The sequence below is a fragment of the Corvus cornix genome, chromosome 5 (genome assembly GCF_000738735.6).
Source record: "Corvus cornix cornix isolate S_Up_H32 chromosome 5, ASM73873v5, whole genome shotgun sequence".
Taxonomy (NCBI): domain Eukaryota; kingdom Metazoa; phylum Chordata; class Aves; order Passeriformes; family Corvidae; genus Corvus; species Corvus cornix.
In genome coordinates, this window is record NC_046335.1 from 46,343,344 (window position 1) to 46,364,619 (window position 21,276).

The 21,276-nt window shown below is 36.6% G+C and overlaps 1 protein-coding gene across 5 annotated transcripts in view; it reads right to left on the reverse strand.

The window, feature by feature from the left end:
* Positions 1-21,276, reverse strand: part of CHID1 (chitinase domain containing 1) — a 104,485-nt gene that overhangs the window by 56,439 nt on the left and 26,770 nt on the right. For all 5 annotated transcript variants that reach the window (XM_039553301.1, XM_039553302.1, XM_010399881.4 and 2 more), the window contains 2 exons: positions 9,448-9,549; positions 8,056-8,211 (listed from right to left, as the gene is read on the reverse strand). In XM_039553301.1, coding sequence (XP_039409235.1) covers positions 8,056-8,211; positions 9,448-9,549 — 258 coding nt within the window. The remainder of the gene's footprint in view (positions 1-8,055; positions 8,212-9,447; positions 9,550-21,276) is intronic.

The following is a 21,276-nucleotide window of genomic DNA, read 5'->3' on the forward strand; positions in this document are numbered from 1 at the left end:
ACTACACATTTATCCATTAAAGCACATTCAAAGTGGTGCATGAATATGGAAAGCAACAGCTTCATTGACTTTTACCTTTCTGGATTTATGGCTCCAAGTGAACAGTGTACAACTACTTCTCAGGTGGAAATACCTTATTTTCTTAAGTTACTGGGGCTCAAATCCCAGGACTCAGGGACATTTGCTTTCACTCACAGGGGGAAAAAAATCTTGCACATTACTAATGTCTAAATTTGGTAAATACAAGGAAACCCTAAAGATAAGACAACTTCCTTTAGGTTTTAACCACTGTAGTAAATTATTTTATACTCAAAATTGCAAGCAGCATATGCCATCTACACCCACATCCTGTAGTAGAGGCTGGCAGTATGATTATCCCCAGTCTCACACAAACTGGGTCACAGAACTTCACAGACTGAACAAGAAATAGTTAACTATATAAGTATATATGGTAACTAAGGTATACATTTAGGATATATAGATATATTTTGGACATAATCTTGTATATTTTATTGAATTTCCAAATAACTGATTTGTAATAATTTTCATAATACTGTGTTTTTTTTCTAAAAGTAGAGGAAGTATTGAAGTCTGCCTTGATTTCCATTTTAGCCATGAATAGTACTGCATTTCAGCATCATTCTGAAATGCAACTCTCCTATTTTTAGAGCCCAAAATCCAAAAACTTATTTTAGGTAAAATTTACACTCGACATTTTCAGATCCATTTTCCTAATGTGGGCATGAATTAATTTAGGGTAGAAAAACCCCACTCTGTTTGCTGGCATTACTAATATACTGAAATAGCTCATAAAATCATAAAGAAAAAATGTATTGGACATTGTACCACTACTGAATGTTATCACCAGAAACCTTATTCAATCACCTGCTGTATAATTCCAAGTATAAACAAGCTGTTTGCACAAATCAAAAGCTGTTAATGTTGTGGAACACACTTGCTCTCCTATTACTTCAAAGACTGTATAGCTATATGCTCCATTACTATTTCCTGTAAGTATTACTTCAAGGCTTCAAACCTATTCCTAAATCTTATATATTTCCACACTGGCTCTTCACTCGGTTATTGAGTCCTTCCATTGGTAATTTGATCACTCTGAACACTTTACTGCTGTGATTGCTACTTTTCTCTGGAATTGCAATAAACATGCACATTTATTCTTGCCCTCTGAAAGAATTTTGCACCAAAAAAAAGTCTTGAGAAATGTAATAATGCTTTTAGAGAATTTTTTTCACTGCCATATGCAAAGAATAATGTTTTGTAACTTTTCCTTCTTTTCTTTTTTCATTGTAGTGTTTAAAAACATTGTGTCAAAATGAAAGGAAGAATTTAGGTTATAAGATTCTGCCTATATCAAACTTACAGTTCACATCAGGATGGAACTTTTACAATAAAAACTAGCACCATACTTTAGTCTGCACTGTGGAGCAATCTCAGAGTGCATAAAACGGATGCTTTTTTTGGATTAAACAACTGGAGCGGCACTCGAACTGCTAATGAGTTCCAGCTCATAGGACCAGACCAGAGTCACCTCAAAGGAAAAAGCCCCAAAGACTCATCATGTAAGCACTGGGTCCCCAGCACCACTTTTGTGGCAGTCAGCTTGACAGCATACTCATAGCCAAGAAATAAAGACATAATTTCAGAAAAAAAGAAAAAAAGGAAAGAGCTGTGTTTTATCAGGAATCACTTTATGTTTCAGAGCCTGCTAAATAAAGCTTTGAAAGTGGTGCTCTTTAGCAAATGAAGGCGTATATAGCTATCTTCCTATAAATTCAACCAACTGAAATTACATTTGAGTTACCAAGAAGGTTCATTTCAACTTTCAAATCTGTGCTGATGATATTCAGATCAGTTTCAGCAGGCCTACAGAAACTCATATATTGATTTTAATTCTGACTGCTTCCCCAACAATCATAGCAATTCAGTTCACTGAACAGATTAATGTTAAAATTAGATAATGAGGATTGAAAAATCAGTTTAAGATTAGAGAAACTCCAAGCTACTTGCTTTTAAAAGAAAAACTTGTCTGCTAAAAAACCCCAAGCAAACACTACATATCAAACAATGCCCCTCTGTGAAAAAAATACAGATGATCTCACTACTGTCAGTTTTCTAGTAAAGAGAATAGACAATCAATCTAAAACTCCAGGATCTATATTTATTTTTTTTCCTTCAGGAAAAGGTCAAAAACTCTCCCTGTTTAGAAATAAGAAGGAAGTATATCCAGCTGTCTGGAGCCAACACCTTAGCCCATGCATCGCTGTCAGCGGTGGGTAGGTCCCAGTGTAGCTGATGAGCTTCACCCAGGCTGCTGTCCTCGGCTCCAAGAGAGGATGCCACACCTTCAGAATCAAAAGCTTCCCAGAGGAATCTACACTGCACACAATCCAACAAGTGAGCACAGTGCACTTAGCCAGCTCTAGGCTAACTTTGTATAAAGTCACTAAGCATTTTCAGGGGGCCCTTTTCATACTCATCCCCAACTGACCTGCAATGGAACTGGACACAAGGAGTATATTGTGAGGCACAGCAAACACCAGGCAAAATTAATCATTATCCTTTCTGCACTGAGCATGAGAGAGGATGGGGCAATGGGAGCAAAGGGATTCATGGTGGAGTGATCTGGATACAAACATGGTGTTATCTGTTCTATGTTCTTTGTTAATCATCATGTATCTGAAGAGATTCAATCAGAGCTTTAAGTCACCATTAGTGATCTCAGAAGCCCAAAGAAGGCTACCAAAGCAATGAGTTTCTTTCACTTTACACTGGGCACAAACACCCAGATGCAAATCTAGGGACATAAGTAAATTTAGCTTACAGGAAAGGTTTCTGGGTCTTGGTTTTAAACCACAGAAGTATTTTTCCTATTTCATCATGCTATCTTCTAATGGTTGGAGTGCAACAAGACAGTAAAGAACTATAGCCTTATTATTTTGTCAATATTTAACTGCCTAAATATTGCTTGTAGCAAATTTACTATTAAAAAGCACCAGGGGAGACAGAGAAGAACACATTTCACAGTAATATGCCCACCATTTAAAATGTACATCACAACTGACCAGTTTTTAAAGCAGATTCACTGAGATATACACATTCACCCACAGCCAATGCCATTGTACAACTGAACTTCAGAACCAATCATTTGCCTACTAAACAAAAGCCACCTTTCTCTCATTTCAAAAGAAATTAAGAATGTGTTTTACATAAAAACCAATTATAACAGCTTTTTTATTTATCATCATAAGGTAAATGTGGATAAGCTGAAATATGACCCATAATTTTACTTTGTAAAATGTTCTGTCTACCTTACACAAATTAACTAATCTTACACTTTCAGCTAACAGCTCAAACTCTCTTTCCATCCCTAAAGGGAGGGAGGGACAGATATACCATGGAAGAGACACATACCAGAATATTCCAGAGGGAATTTAATAGAATAAAACTCTTGAAACACTCCTGAAATATTTAGACATCTGTAATATAGAAATAATTTCTGATTCCAGGCCCAATTGTAACTGCCTCTTACCACTGCCATGATTTTACCATCTGACCCTGCAGTACAATTTAAGAAGAAATGGCTTAGCAGTTTCTTCAGTAAAGAGGAGAGGTGGACAACAGGTCAAGTTGTTCGGTCCCACAAAGCTAATGGGTACACACAAAGCTAATGGGTGCATTGGTTTATCTGAAATATTAGTATCTCCCCAAAATCCCACAAACTATGAACAAAATCGATTAAATCAGGATACAGAATCCTGGCATACAGGGAAGTAACAGAAATCCTGAGAGAATTACAGCATGAAGAGAAATGTTGTAAAAGCTTTGCAGCTTGAAGAGTATAAGAGTTCCTGGCACAAGCTTATTCCTAACTTCTATAAGACAAAATCATGAGTCACATTTGGCCCAAATGTCAAACTGCTGCTTATAAAGACAATGCCATGATAATTCAGAGAAAAAGTTCACCTCTAACCATTTCTAAGTACCACATTTTATGACCTGCTATTTACAGAATGGCAGGCAGCCAGTGAAATTCTCAGTAGACCTCTACATTCTCACATAGCTTGCAAGTCATCTTATTTTCTATCTTTGAACAGCAAAATGCATTGTAAAATTAGTTTCTCCCTTGCTTCAACTGGCAATTTATTATGTCAATCTTCTTAAATGTTTAAAATCAACATAAAAGTCCTTATTCAGATTACTTTAAATGAAAGGTAAGCACACGCAGCATTGTTTCAAAATAATGGAGTTATTCATATATCTATTTTTATCACTACATTTGGAACAAAAGCATCTTGAATGCAGAATATATTCAAAAGTTACACAGAGCCAGGTGGAACATTAGAGATGTATCTTTCCCCTTTCAACACTATACAAAAAAAAAGGACAAAATGACATTATCATGTGGAACTTAGCAGGGAGATACTCAGTAAAGAATTTTGACTTATTAAACATAAGTGACACTGTTGCCACATGACAGTGTTTGATTTATATTGCTTTTAATTCACAGCTACCAATGAAGTTTATCAGTTCCTTTTTGGCCCAGGTCATTAGGGACACAGATTTTAGATGGCATGGAATGAAAAACACCACTACACTACTGTGTAACCTCACATGAGAAGGCAAAACAAAACTGCAACTGAAATGTAATGTTCCAGTGATTAAGGGAGATCCTGTAGAACAGATAGCTAAAGGCAGAAAAAGTACATTGGAGGTAAGAAGCTCGTGAGATTGAGGGGCTTGCTGACCTACTGCAGGTCTCAAAAAGGACTCAAAGGTAAAGATCTCTAAGACCATCCAATTTCTTAAGCTTCAGGGTATACTGAAGAATCATTTACCCAAGACATACACTTGTGAGGTAAAAAGGAAACACTGTCAAGTCACAGTATCAATAGAGGACATGCTGGAACAAGGTGATCACTAGAGCAGCAAGTCAGCAGCACCAGATGGTTATGATCTGACAGGATTTTAATTCAATGGGAAGTGAGAATCACTGCATCTTAACAACTCAGACACCTGATTCTTGACAGCCAAAGGGCAGAAAACATTGCCATAAGCACTACAGGTGATTTGGGGAATCACAAACAGAACACCTTTATTTCCAGCTTAGGATTTCATAAAAATTATGTCACAGTGAAATATACTCAGGAATGCAGCTTCCCTGCAGCTAATTCAACAGTGCTTGGTTGATTAAAGCACAAGAAACTGCTATAATCTCTATGATTGACTCATTGTATTAATAACTAATAGCTGTGACTGAGCTTTAAGAAACAAATTGTTGCTGCAAATATAAATTGTAGTTCCTATTGTAACAACACCCAAGGACAAACTACACTGTGCTGCTGTAAGAGAAAAATTGTTTTCATTTCATTTAATCCTGAGATATATATGTATCTACATGCAAGCATATACGTATATACCTATTACTTCTTATGGTGTGTATGAAGAAAACAGGATATTACATGGAAAGCTTATATATCTTTGCAAGTACTTCTACCTTTAGATTACATTCTGCAATAAAAAAAACAATGCCAAATAATATTTTATGCAAATAGGAGTTCTACTGTAAGTTATTTTATGAATTTCTGGACTGAAAAAAATATGCAGTGAATGAAATCCACCTATGTTCAGCATCTCTTTCCATCACATAATTCCTATCCTAAACAAAAACATAAACATGAGACCAGCATAGATTTCTGCATTCTGCATGCATTCTATGCATACACTTTACTAATAATCAATTGAAGTTCATAATACACTGACATCAAACAATTTGAGAAAACACAGTTTGCCACTGAAACTTGCAATTCTCCATCCCTCTTCTTAAAGAGGATCAGATTCCAATGAATATGCTTCAACAAGAAATTGTGCGCCTTACTGTGTGCCAAGGAGCACTGACATGCTGGAGACTTGTACTTGCAATAAATTTCATATGCAAAAACTTGAGCAGAAATCTACAACAAAGAAGTTGACACACACCAGACTGCACTTAACTGAATAGACTTTGAATTAATTTTTATACCAGTACCTTGGCTCAACTTCACTATCACTACAACATATGGACACTGCCTTAAAAGAGCCATGAATCAATCCTTCAGCCCTTTTTGAAGGTCAAAGGACTTCCTTGCAAATGGCCTGATACCACTCAAGTGGCAGAAAGCTTATTTTACACTAAACGCTTTTTGGGGTTTTTTTTCCTGTTCTCTTTATGGCAGAAGTTTGGCCTATTTTACAGCTACTTTACCTTGAATCTATTCTCCTTTTACATTACTACATGACATACACAACCGTGGATGCTCAGAGCTGTATTTCTGGAAAAATAAACATAACCATTGACCAACGGGTAACACAGCAAAGGGAAAATTGATGTGTTTTATGCATAAATTCAAAGTCTCTTAAAGACTTAGTCCAGAATCTTGCTTCTGGTAAATATCTGGAAAACTACTATTGCATGATCTGCCAGTGAAGTATATGTTAACAGAACTATTCTCTGCATAAAACATACTGGCCCATACTGTGCACCACTGTCCTACATACAGATAAATATAACCACTTGCAGTAAAAGTTACAGTAATCATACATGACTCTTGGCTAGGATATTTTTGCCATTAATTAAAAAGCAACATGAATTAACACTACAATATAGTCCCGAATAATCTATGAAAAGTAAAGTTCATGCCATCCTAGTGCACAATGCTTTTTCAAGTGGAAACTCAATTTCAGAAATTTCAGTTCAGAAAAAAGCAAGAACTTTCTATTCTGCTAGGTAGTGCTACACTCCACTTGCAAAAGGAGCTGTAAATATTACAGTGAAGCTAATAATTTTTCTGAGCTTGTACAATTAGGTCTGTAAATCTGACTATAGAGTATACTCTATAGAGAATACTCTAGAGTATTCTTCCTGCTTAAGGACCACAACTAACTTTACAGAAGTCATTCTGAAATACTTGCTAAATACCTGTCACTGTAAACAATGGCTTTATTTTTCCCTTTTCTGTTATTCAGTCAGATTCAAACACAAATCAGCACTGGAAAAAAACTGTGTCTACAGTATTATACCCCTGCAAAGAGCAAAGGAGAAGCGGGAAGAGAGCAGAAGCAGGCGCAATGATAACAGTGTTTGTATAACTGTAGGCATAGACACAAAAAAATGCAGGCTTACCTTACACAGTTCACCTCAGATAGTATTTCACTGTCTAAAAAGCAATTTATTATTACATTCAAATATCATGGGGCAATGAACTTAGTAACCTGTGAAAGTGAGAACAGTCACTTGTGTGCTTTTGGTTTGTTTCTACTTGGCTTCATTCTATTTTATAATTCAATAACAAATTTCTGAACAAGCCTGATTTTCCTGTCAAATTCACAGTGGTTTTCTTGGTTTTTTTCTGGTTTGACGTACCATACCCTGACTGTATTTCTGCTAAGCTCACTGTTAGGATTGGAGGTTATTACCCCAAACTAAAACAACCATTTTCCTCTGAGAATCAATATAAAATTTCAAGCTGGCTTTGGAATATTTCCTTTATCTTGTTATAGATTTTTGTCTCCAGGTGAGCTTATTGCAGCTTTTTCTACCAAAAAGAAATTTGGTGGCATATTGCTGCTGGAAACCAGTATCAAATTTCAAAGTAACAGGTAACAACTTCAGGAGGTGAGGGAAAGAATCATTAGGGCAACTACAGGAACCCCCAAAATGATACAGAGTGTAAGAGAATACTGCAGAACATTTTTAACACAAAGATGGCAACCTGCATGTACAAACATGGATAGAGGAAAGAGGGAAAACTACACAAACCATTTTTGCATAAGAGTTCTAAAAGGATAACTGTGCCATCTATCTGCATTTCTGTACAGGGCAGAGAAGTTACAGGTCTTACTCTAACTGGTGTGCTACTATTTCATGTGCAGATTTATCACTTTTGCCATTTCTGTGTTGCTAATACATCCATATTTCTAAACAAGAATACTTGTGAATTTCTAATTTTTTGTGAGAATATATAATATAGAAGTATTTATTATCCAGAAAAGTCATACCTGCTACCAAGGATTGGCTCCCCAGAGGCTCCCAAAGCAGAATAGTCCATGCCATAGAAATTCAGTCCTAAAAGTATTTTATTCCTCCATTTTGAATCAGGATCCAGTACTTCAACACAAGCTCGTACCCAGGGAAGGGGGGAGTTTGGACCAGGTCTGTCAAGTCAGCAAAAATTAAACAGGTTGTCAGAAAAAGTACATGTTCATACTCATCCTTCTCTTTTTGACCAGTGTAATTGTAAAGAGCAAATTATGGGACACAAAAATCAGTGAGGATGAACCTACAATTCCATCAAGGTTAAATGCACATTCTTCAGTAGCTTGAAGTGCTGATACGCAAAACAGGCTTGCCCCACTCTTGACTTTTTGATTCAATTCTAAGGTGAAGGGACATAAAACTCCTTCCTAGGGGTAAGAAAAAGTTTCCCCCTAGTACATTTTCACTGGGCCTTGCACAATGCCTACCCTATAATTCAAAACCCTGTATGACTTCAGTTACTTTCCAATACCATCCTCAATGTTTTTACTGCAAGATGGCAAAATACACTGGGACAAAATCCACCATTTACTTACAGAAGGAACTATAAAATTAGTAACTGGTAAGCAAGTTTCAGATTGTGTGACACTTATTTATGGGGAAAAAACCTAAAAATTACCTAACAAAAATGTACATGAAGAAAGAGAGTGTAGCATTAATACACAGAGTAATTAAATTGTCATGTATGTAACATCAGGATATTGCACTCATTCCATTCCTACCTCACTGGAGAGGAGAGCAGGCTTTCCCTCAAACACTAACATGACAGAAGGCATTCACTAGCATGGTAACAGGAGAAGTATATCCTAGTCTTACAAATATCAACATCTGCTACTCCCTAGTAATTACCTGCCTCAAAGCCTACATGATACCTGTGTCATTAAAACTCAACATGCTAATATAGCAGAGCAGTGTTGCTGGGAACTGTGCTCATATTTAAAGGCAAATCAAGTATCAACTGTTTAAAGCTAATTCGTTCCACAATGTTATTATCAGTAGATTATTAGCGTACCCATCCTGCAGAACTGTGCTAAATAACTCAAAGCAAAAGAACCTGGCCTGGAAAAGAGTAAGTACCAGGTTAACCTTTCAAAAGGATGCCTTTTCAGCTTGAGTACAAAGTCTTCCATAATATCCAAACCCCAGACATACATTGCTGTTAAAAATGTACTGAGTTAGCAGCTTGTTAAAAAATCATCTATTTTAATTACTAATCCAGGACTTTAGTATCTGATAAACTTACAATACACTATCCACTAAACTAGAAAAAAAAATGATCTTGTACTGTAGATTTAACAGACTTAAGTAGGAATCAGCTCCTTCAATGATATTTCTGATGTCAGATGGAGTCTTACCGATGTGGTGCTGAAAAGTCGTACGTCATGAGACTGAAGCTGTCTATTACTGAGGCCAACTGATCAAATTCTTTCTTTGTGAACATTCCTGGCTGGTTTGTCCTTTCAAAACAAAGCAAAACAGAAACAGGAAGAGATAAATTACTACAATACCCAGGCTTATTCTCTCCATTGGGTTTCATACCATTTCATCACATAGGAAAAATCTTTCATTCTGAGGTGGCAAAAAAAAAAAAAAAGAAAAAAAAAAAAAAAAAAAAAAAATATATATATATATATATATATATATATATATTTCACTGCCATTTTTGTAATAAACATCTAAGAAAAAAAAATAAATTCAATGCTATGTAGGTTGCCAGTGGGAAGAATCATACTTCCATAGCATACTTACCAAATAAGCTTTTCCAGCACGGCTACAATAGTTATTATAAGGGCTGTGGACTAATCAAATTGCCCTAGGTAGCAATCAGTTGAACTCTAAAAGCTTTTACGAAACCTTTAATTGCTTGGGCTGTTAAACTGGTTTTGACACTTACAAAACTAAGTTCTCTGAGGTATACTTAAACAAATGGATGGGTGCAGCTTTAATAGAAAAATATACACCAAAGGTAATTTTTTTATTAACCTCCAAAAGAACAATTTCAGTTTATGCTGTACTTAAGAAAGACTAAAGAAAGAAAATCTGTTTTCTTTAGACAAAAACAGATCCATTTCTTTCTTTGGGCAGGGGAGAGGAAAGAAGAAATCCATTCTATGACCTTCTCTAGACATAAGTCTAATTATGCCTTCAGCATATCTTGGTATGAAATATGGAACACCATTCTTACTTCCCTCTTTTTTTTGTTTACTCTTGATTTACAAAATACAGAACTGTATTAATATCTACCTTATCTTCATGGGTGAGGGGGTGTATATTTTGTTTGTTTTGGACTCAGAGAGGCTATTGACTTCCCTCAGTCATTCAAGATGGAAACAACTAATTCACACAAGTTGCCTGAAAACACTGAATCTGTTTCAAAGAGAATTTGTAATTTCAAAATAGCAGCACAAATAGCACAGCAGGCAACATAAGACAAACTTAATCACATTGCAATGATGAGACTGAACTAAAACAGAGGCCAGAAGAACCCTGTCCTCAGCCAGAGGGCTCTGAAGCATGTTAACATGAGGCAAACAGGTACAAAAGCAGGATATTGTCCCAAATAATCTGGGACAGCAGTTTTTATAGGGGGACATTGCAAAAGAAGAGAAAAGGGAAAAAAATGTAATTTAACAGCTACAAACTCGGAGGTGCATCTCTCCCATTTAAGAGGCAGACTTACAGGATTGTACAAGATTCCTCTAGAGAGCAGAGGAGAGAGACTGGAGAATCCAGACCTTCACAGTAATACCAGAAACTGCTACTTGATCTACAAATTGGAAGCCAACCCTTGTCTAGGCAAGGTATGCTTTTAAAACCACTCACATTCCATCTTAAGTGTAAAAACCAAAAAGGTGCTCAGTGACAGATGCAAGTAATAAACAGAAAAATCACATATTTTGACCTTTATCCCTTTTGGATCAGTGTGCAAATTCTACATCCAACAATATGTGCTGTGTGGATCACCAGAGCATAACAGTGTTCATTTATCCGTTCAGAAGGACACTTAGTGTTCCACTGCATAAGGAAAGAGGTGAACAAAATGCAAGTTACAAAGTGGGGCAGATTAAATCACGTAACATGCCTGTCATGTTATAAGACAGCAAAGCATGAGTGAGATGTGCAAGAATGTAATCTGTATGAAGCATAGTGGTGTTGCAGTAGCCTCAGATTTTCAGAACCAGTGATATACTGGTCATAGGAAGGAGAAATTCCATTCCTTTCCTTCAAGGGTTGTAACAAATTAAAACAAATCCTCACTTCTGGAACATACTGGTAGACCTCAGGTTTTTTATAGTTATCTGCTTGTCATGTACTGCAATTGCAAACTACAGTTGTTCTACAAGAATTAAAATAATAAATACATTTTTGAGACAATGTCATGGCAACTTGGATGTCTGTAGGCAAAGCAATTTCCCGATGCAAACTCCAGCAAAACACATTTTCAGTAAATTGATTGTGATTACTCCTGAAGGGAAAACCATAAAAAGTAATTATAATGTGTATTAGATATTAGGGCAAGTTGGATTGCTTTATAGATTAAGCCAGGTAGTAACTTTAATGAAATTTGCATGTGTAACTTAAGAAGAAACCCACAGGTTAAAATGGATATTGTCATAATTTTCTCCAAAGCAATTTTGTAACTCAACTATTTCTGTTACAAAGGAATGCCATCCGAGTGGCAATGGCATAAATTTCCAACTTGGAACAAAACCAGCAGCAATGAATATACTTTGTCCATTAATGTACAGTGTTAAAATAGCAGCACTCTTCAAAAAAACAAGCACCATTCACCATTTCAATAAGTACCACCAGTCAACTCTGCTCCAGTCAAGCACTTTGGGAAAATGTCCACTGGAACAAAACCAGGACTATTTGATTCACGTCTTTAGAATTGTTCCGAGTCAAGAAAACTGGCACTCAAGGATAAAACCTAAACATTTCAACAGCTACTGTACTTAAAATTTGAGGTTTTCCAATAATTCCGATATTTATGTAAACTTAACTCAAAGGCAGGTATGTTCTACTGACTACTTTGTTGAGAAACTCAGCACAGAAAGTCAGGAGACTTGGCACAAGATATGCAAAGTCCATGAAAGGAATATTTTCGAAGTCTAAGTCAAAAACTTGTCATTCTTCTAAACTTTGAATACCGTTTCCAAAACAGTCAGTGAAGTGGCAGAAGCTTCATCATCATTTATTAGCTCTGTAAAATATATATAGAATCAAAGAATCATCAAATATGCTAAGTTGGAAGGGACCCACAAGGATCATCAAGTTCAACTCCTGGCCCTGCACAAGACAGCCATGACAATCTTCCCATATACCTGAGAGCGTTGTCCAAACAGGTCTTTAACTCTGTCAGGCTGGTGCTGTGACCACTTCCCTGGCGGGCCTGTTCCAGTGCTCAGCCACCTTCTGGGTGAAAAACTTTTTCCTAAGGTCCAACCTAAACCTCCATAAAGACCATAAAAAGAGCCTGTATTTAGAGTTACCCTAGTTTGCTAAAACACTCAAGCCTAAGTCCTACTGGCTTTGTAGAGAATTTGGCATAACTTAACCAGTTTGCTGAATATTTTCAGTCTTCTAAACTGGGACAGACTCCACTCTCACTTGGTCTTATTTTTTTAACATGGCTTGTTTCATTATAAAACTTTATGAAGAACATTAAGAGACACTGCAGAAGGAGAGGCAAGAGTAACAATTGAGTTTTCTCTGAAAATCTGCTCTTAAAACTTCCACTGGTCTTGAGCAAGCCTGGGCTCTTCTCAGCCCCTTTGCAAAACCAGACCCAAACTCTTCTCCTAAGATCCTGAAACTCTCCCAGAGCTGAGAGAAGGATGATGATGCAGGAGGGGTGGAGAAGGAATGAAGATGGAATGGAAAAAGGATGTCCTGGGTGGCACAGCTGATGCCCCTGGCCCCAGCCCTGGAGCTCCAGCCCCCTGGGATTGTCCCATGCCAGGACTTGCTCCCTGGGGCAGCACTGTTCCACGGTGCAGGGGGAATGGGGAGGCCACATCAGCAATGCACCTGGTGATACCGCCCTGACCCGATCGGAATGCAGGGCACCAGGATGGAACCAGTTTCAGCTCATGGATATCCTCAGAGAGTTAAAATTCCCAGGCATTCCTGCTAGTATCAACTATTCCTATTCAGCATCCATGGGTGTTTTCAGTAACTTGGATTGAACAAAATACATTAATGTGAATTATAATCAACTGAAAAACTGAACTGTATAAATTGAATCCACAACCAAGCCTGCTCCTCGGCGCATCCCCGAATGAAACAAACATTTGGAAGATAGGGAAGGGAAAAGGAAGACTGATTTTTCTGGGATTGCTGAAAACCATTGACATACACTATTAACAAGAACAATTTTTTTTTTTTAATCTGAGATACTTGAGGGTTTTTTACTATTAAATAGGCCTTAAACTTGTTCAGGCAACTTCTCGTAGTTACAGGTTTGGTTTGCACTATTATTGAGAAAGAACTGGGGTTTTTAGCTCCTTTCAAGGCAGCTTAAATGTGGCAGTGCAATATTGTGTCTCAACCTATGCAACCAGGCACTATATTGTATTTTTAGGTCTTCTTTACCCAACGTGCTTTCCTTGTTTCCATGAAAGAGCTTCTCTGGCATTGAAAAATACTCTGGTGAAAAGCAGATGCAAAGCTAGTAAGTGTTCAGACTTGAGTCATCACTCAACCTACTTTTCTGATTGACAATTTAGGATCCAAAAATTTGTCTTACACTTCACGGTCTACTTTCAGTACAGGGTATGTGGTTTATCTGCCTGGCAAGCACATTTCAGGGAGGGAAATTACCTAAGCAAGACTATACCAATGCACAGTATGAAATGCATAAACAAATCTCCATAAAATGAGACATCAAATGTGTGACAGGTATAAGTTCTGTCACTTAAAGAGTGACTTGAAAATGCTCTGGCACTGGCAATGAGGATGATAAAAAATTCCACAGTAAACAGAAAATCAAATTGTATCCTCTATCTTATATCATTAATATTTTAAATTAACACTCTGTGGTGAATGTGTGTTACATATTATTGAAAAGGAAAAGAATCGCTCAAAGAAATGAAGCTTTATTTTTTCTTCTTTCTGGTTTGAAATGACTGTTAACCTGGAATGATATTTATCCCATATTTTTCAATTTTCTGTTTTCTAGAAAAATCTGTAGGATTATATTTCTAAAATACCAGCCAAATGTAAACACTTAAATTCCTTGGACCAACAAGCCTTTCTAATGGATATAGTATCTATTCTTTATAGTATTTTTAAGTATTTATTAAAATGTGTAAGAAATATGGACTTAGCCCTGTAAAAATACATTATCTGGAATTAATACAAAAACTGTCTTTCACTCCTGTTTAACATTTAAGGAATAAGGCACCATACAACAGCAATTCAGAGAGGTGGCTTTCTACAAAAGCAAGTAGAATTTATCAGTGCAGGGGAATGATTAACACTAAGGATAGAAAACAGGGCATGGGAGTGCTGGGTGTGCAGAATGGGGGTGGAAGAATAAAAACACACTGCAGAGAGAAAATGAGAGTTTTACTTTCCAGTTCATTGCTTTTTTACCTAAAGTGGACATTTTTTATTCTGTGACATATTTTCCTCCTAAAAACCAGTGAAGAAGCTGCCTTACACAACATCCACGGAAATCCTTCTTGTAAAAAGCCTCAGGAATACAACATAATCTTTACAAGTTCTCCTCTTCAAGTAAGAGAGCAATGGCAACCTGACAGAACTCACAGAACAATGATTCCCCTGAGAGCATAAGTCTTATTTGCACATATTCCTGAGAATTTGTCAACATTTCCCAATGGCACACTGCCACATGTATATAAAAAAAACCCCCTATTACTGGGACAACATCACAGACTCAGAAGAAACCACCTGTTTTCCTTGGTATTTCCATATACACAGCTTAGAATTCCACAGTCTCTTTATACTATTTTATCTTTACATGTCTAAAATAACTGCGGGGGTGTTTGTTTCCCAGCCTAGAAGGTTTATTACCCAAATCTTTCAAATTACATACAGTCATATGTATCAAAATTCCCATTAATGCTTTACTGGTAAGTATTTCTGTAAGGTTTTGAGTTTGTAGTCTTTCATACTGAAAGATTGGAAAAAAAACTTCAACAATGCAAGCTGCTTTCATTTACTTTCAAATGAATCTACACTCTCAACTACTTCTTGTCTCACTACAATTACTCTCAAAATGAAATAAGGAGAAAAAAGGTCTTTTAACTGACTGCTCTTCCCTGTGAGTTCAAACTGCATTCTCGGCAGGTTACCTCACCTTCACCCTCCTTTATAAAAGAGAATTTTCCTGTATCCTCACATCTTTGAATAGCCTTCATAATGGAAAACTGATTGATTTTCTGTTTCCACTATAATTCTATTTCAGAAGTCAGACTCTCAGTAATGACTTAACTTTCTTGTCATGTATAATTTTCTGTAAAGCAACTGTTTGCAGATCTTTCTTCACCACAAGATATTATTGGTTTTCATAGCTCGTTGCAGATAGGAGCATTACAGTATAATGCTACTGCATTTTATGAACACAGACCACTGAATTCAGCTAACACAAATGCTGAATAAAAATTCACTGTTTCTTCCTGCATGAAGTCTGTTCTATAGAAAATGGAAGAAATGTCTACCCTGCTCATCACACAATTATAGGCATTGATAATGAAATAGTCAAACGTGTAAACAAGATCAATCTGAAACCATTTCCTTTTTCAGAAAAAATCCTCTTGACAGTTTTGTAACTACCCTTTCTCATTTTAGGTTTCCCAAAACTCTCAGAATGACAGCCACTGAAGTAATTTTCCACTATCAGTACTTAAGAGAACAATTCTACATGGATCCTGGTTTCCATGGATGTTTTGTAACTAGATTTTTCATTTACAATGCCCTCTTACAGCTGGGTCTTAGGGGGAAAAAAAGATATGTTATCTGTCCAGCTGTGTATTTTCATGAAGTAACAGGGACCTGACTATTCAAATTCTACACCTATGTCAATTTGGCTTGAAACTGGTCAAACGCCAAAGAAGCTTTAGCAGAGAGATGAAAAATGTAAGAGAGAAAACTTACAGATACCTTGTTACCTCAGAAATCAGGCTAAAAAACAGAATTAAGGTCTGTCTACAACAGCATTTTATGAAGCAGTCAAGTCAACAACAGGACCTTGAAACAATACTGCTGTTCAAAATCATGAACAATAATTACAGATCTAATCCCTGCTGTCAAAAGAACATGACCATACTGAATGTTTAACCAACGAAAGAGAGATCCTCAGGTAGACAAAAACAGATTTACTACATAGTGGGGGGGTGAATTCCATGCAGTTGGATGGAGATTGTAAAAAGCACATGTAGTGGGTTGATGGACAGACTTTTAGACCCAACGCTTCTTGTAATTTACATATTTACATATTCACAGACAACAGATCAAGGCTTTTGCAGAAACGCATGTTACTCAGGCATTTCAGAAAATGCACATGCTTACTGTAAATTCAAGTATCTTCACCAGCCTTCAAAATACTGATTTCTTTTTCTCTAATTCCTTCCTAAGAAAAAAATGTTGCAAGAGGTGAAGCATGATCCAAACACAGTATCTGATCTTGTGGCCTACAAACCCAGATCAATATGACAAATCAGGGATCGTACATTTCAAAACCAAAAAGGTCCATTGAACTGCAGTGTTAAGGTCAGTCCATTTCAGGAGAAACAAACAAAACAAAATCCAATTTAGTATAAATTTCTCCTCCCAACTTTTTTATCTGTTTAACAGTCTCTGTACAAAAGTCTTATTCCTCTTAAAACAGAACAAAAAATCAAACTAAAAGGTAATTCCATAAAACGAGTGCAATCACCTCTTGTCACATACACTCTTCCAGTCATGGTTTTTTGTCTGGTTCTACTCAGAGAACACTCTCCCAATTTCACACACTAAAGTGCTGGAACTGATGAACACAGAGACAAAAGCAAGAGGTTCCTTCCTTTCTCAACTAAAGCCCATCTTCTTAACATCTCCAAATCCCATTTTGCGTACATAACACAAAATAATACCTTATTTTTAATATGTCAGAGAATCATCATCCCAAGAAATACAAATTATAAAAGAATGAGCAAATGAAAAAGGAGATTGGAACAGTCTGAATATTCCAAGATAACTGCTTTAGCAAACCTGGGCTGGACGTTAGGGAGAACTTTCTAAAGCTGTAAGTAGTCTGGGAGCACACTTCTGACATCCATTAATTTGTAGATTTTAAGGGCTTGTTAGATAAACTTCTGCTAAAAGTAATGTAGTTATAGGATTTTTTGACTTTTTTTTTTATTTTCACCTTCCAGTACTATGCTATTCTGAATAGTAGCTTAAATTCAGAAGTAAAAACCTGCAACCCCACTTGTGCACTGTCTTTGGTGCACTTATTTAATGATAGGAATGGTGACACTCAGATGCCTTCAGAGCATAAGGGCTATCTGTCCCTTGTCCACAGAAAAGATCACAATTTAAAATAAACAAACACCTCTGCTGAAAAACACAAGCCACATTACTGACTGTTTTCAAATTTTCTCAATGGCAAAAATCTCTTTACCAAATTCTCATGTAGGAAAGATTAAGATAGGTATTTTAAAACCAACAAAACCTAGACAGCTTGACAAGCAAGAAAATTGTAACTGAGAGCTACAGATTCACAACACTAAAGCCCTGGGAGTGGTTCCTTCATACACTCCAAGTGCTTCATATCACTAGGGGACTGTGAATTATAACAGACTGACAAGTGAAAACTTGCTATATTTTTATCAGGAAGCAGAATGGTATATCTGTACCTAATGAATTTTTAGCAGAACATTAGGGGCTGGCACTCTTCTTTAATACACATATCCCATCCCAGCTGTTGCCTTTGCAGTCCTTGCTCTCTAAAGAGGGAGAAGCACGAGATCTGTTCTTGCCATGGAGTAGCCTACACAGTTTTCATGAAGCCAAACTAATTACCTGTGGCCCATCTGGTTTAAACCAGTAACAGAAGTCAAGAAGGGGAAACATGCCAACCAATATATGTCCTGAAAAGAAAGCATGAAATCTCAGCAGACGGCTAGGGACAACTCAGCCTGAAAACTGCTCTGTCCTCAGAGCTGAGGCATGATGGCAGACCAGCCACTCACAAATTCTTAAGTTACTTGAAAAATACCTTGTATCTGAAACTCTTAAGTCAACATAAGAAATACACGTTTCTTATGTGCATGACAAAACCAGACAATATGACTACCAAAGAAGAAAAAATTCATTTTGATACTTATTGTATTTACAAGTTCCATTTTTGGGAAGGTCAACTGCTCTCCTTTAATGCTGTTTCTGTTATGTTGCTTCAGCCTCTTCATAGGAGCCATTTAAGAAGGACTATGCACAAATGAACATCCACTGTGTCACCATTTGCTTCTCCTAATTTCCAAACTATTTCAGTGCCTTTCATGCCAGGGCTTAGTGCCCAGGCAAGCCATGCTCCAATAGCAGAACATCATGCAAAACAAACTTGTACTCTGGAGCATACGAGCCTAACTTAAAAACTCTAACACACCAAATGTAGCCTTAATTCCTTCTTGCATAAAATGCTCACCATTTTTCTTCTCTTTGTTTTTGGAAAGTTTTCCAACTTAATACTGAAACTTATGCTCTGCACCAGTTGGCTCAGAATTGGTGGAGCTACAAATGATAGATATGTGGAGGATTACATTGATACAAGTCAAATCCTTCTCTTTGACTGCTGTTAGCTAACCTGCACATAATTTTAATGATCCTCCCTAGTGGGAATTCAAAATGCGTACACTTGCTTCAGAATGTGTCAGTACAGTCAGACCTTTGTTGCATTGATTTTATACAGTAAGGTATAGTCTTTAAAAGAGCCAATTCTAAAAATAAATTTGTTCCTCTTGAGTCCTTTCTGAATCTATGCAAAATGCATGGAACCTCTCATGGCTGCAGGCAGAGCTATGCAGTACTTACCTGGCAGCCCACCAAACAGCAGCAAAACCAGGGAAGTCATCAGCAAGGGAAACAGATGTAGTTTAGAGTCATTAACAAGCATCCAGATTTACTTTAGCTAACACAATTCAATTTAAAAAGAGATGTGGCTGACAGACCTATACTTTGGGCCTTTATACAGGGAAAAAACATGAGCCCAGTAGCCTGACTCTGAGTATGATTTAATAGTATTACTGTAATTTGAAGACATTATTAAACTTTCTCCAGTAACTGCTACTCAGAAGTAGTCAGTAATAATTTCCTACTGAGTTTTCTGTTCCCTTCAGTATAAACTGATATATCAAGCTATATCTTGTGATCCAAATCAAACATATTATACAAGTTCTCTAACATGCAATAAAAATGATTATGCCAGTCAGTTAGCCTAGACAGCCTTCTTAAGAGTCATTTCTATGTTTTCTTGAGTGCTGAATTTTATGCACAGGGCCCAATTACAAATTACTTTCCATGTTCCTGACAGTCCCTTTTCTTTTAGGATACTCACAGGGAGATTGACAATTATGGAAACAATGGGGGACAAAGTGTTATTACCAACTAGGCACAACAAATATGAAACTGTACATAGTTAGCTTTCAGATTTTCCCTCCCAAGTCCCATTTTCTGTATATTGATTGTCCAAAGAGATTGTCTTCCAGCATCAAATATCCTTATCAGCAACAGTGAGCATGCAGAGCATATTTGGTATATACTTACTAACTCTACAGTAAATAAACACTTATCATTTTCAAAATGCTTTTCTGTGACCTCATTTGTCAAATTGGAAGGAAAAGCAAGAAAGATTATACATGTGGAAAGCTCAGAAAAATTCAGCAACAGTATTAGTGATTCCAACAAAATAAGATTATTATGAGCATGTTTTTCATGAATATTTTAACGCTTCATAATTTTAGGTGTATATATCTGTAAAGCAGAATCCTACTTAATAAACAGTTGTCTACAAAGTCGGTTTCCTAATATACCATTATTTGACATAATCTGATAATTGGAAACTTCATCTGAAACAAGCAATAGGTTTCCTGCTGGTTTGATCCCTGTTATTATTTACTTACCAAAATTTTGAGGCTCTACATTCTGCCCTACATAGTCCTGCCTGAGAATGATGCTAAAAGTAAGTGATGGTTTCCATTTCACTCCAAAACAGACACATGTTAGAAGCCACGTATAATTTCATTGAATTTGTTTACCATACATTATCATAAAAATTACCCTGCTGTTTACTTGCATATTCTACATCAGAATTTCTACTTGCTACAAATATTTCTAAGAAAAACTGTGTGTATATATACACTGGAATAGTAAACTAACAAACATATCATTCTGTATACACAAAGTTATGGCAAGGCAATTGAATCTGCAGCAACTTCTAAAGATGACAGATTACTGATATAAAAAAAAAAATATAATTACAAGTATCTGTTCATAATCAGTTTCTAAAAGACCGAAACACCTATTTCCATTATCACATTTACAAAACACTGGTCAATTGTGGCATCCATTAGGCTGAGCAAGTGTGAGGTCAATGAGCAGTTATTCATTGTGTACTCTTCCTACTTTTCAGTCAAATATGGATGTATATTTACACAAAAGGCAGAAAAGAGCACGACAGCACAAAGTAAGAGGAGGGACGAGATGTCAACCCTCCTGCCAGTCTTTCTCAAGAGGCAGAGTAGCAAAACTAAGCTGATATTGACTGCTACTGGATAGCAGTAATGAAGATTGCATAGATTCTGGTAATTTTCATTGCACAGCAGCTCTAGAAAGAAAAAGCTCAAGATAATTAGGACAGTACTTCACATCCACAATGTTTTTGCAGCAAGAATAAAGAATGAACTGAGTAGCTAAAATGTTAATTTTGAAGAAGTGGCAGTTTAGTGGTGGAAAATACTGACAATACATACCTAGAGAAGTTTTAAGTAACAGGAAGAGAAGCTGTATATTTTTTTTCCCTCACATATGCAAATATGAAATCCAAAGCTAGGGATTGTTTGCTGTATTTTGATGGGACAAGAACATACATTATGTTCAAATACTTGAAGAGAGAAAGTGATTTGGGTTCCTGCAGCTTAAAATGAAAGCAGCTGCACTACAGCTGTGCATCTCAAGAAGTC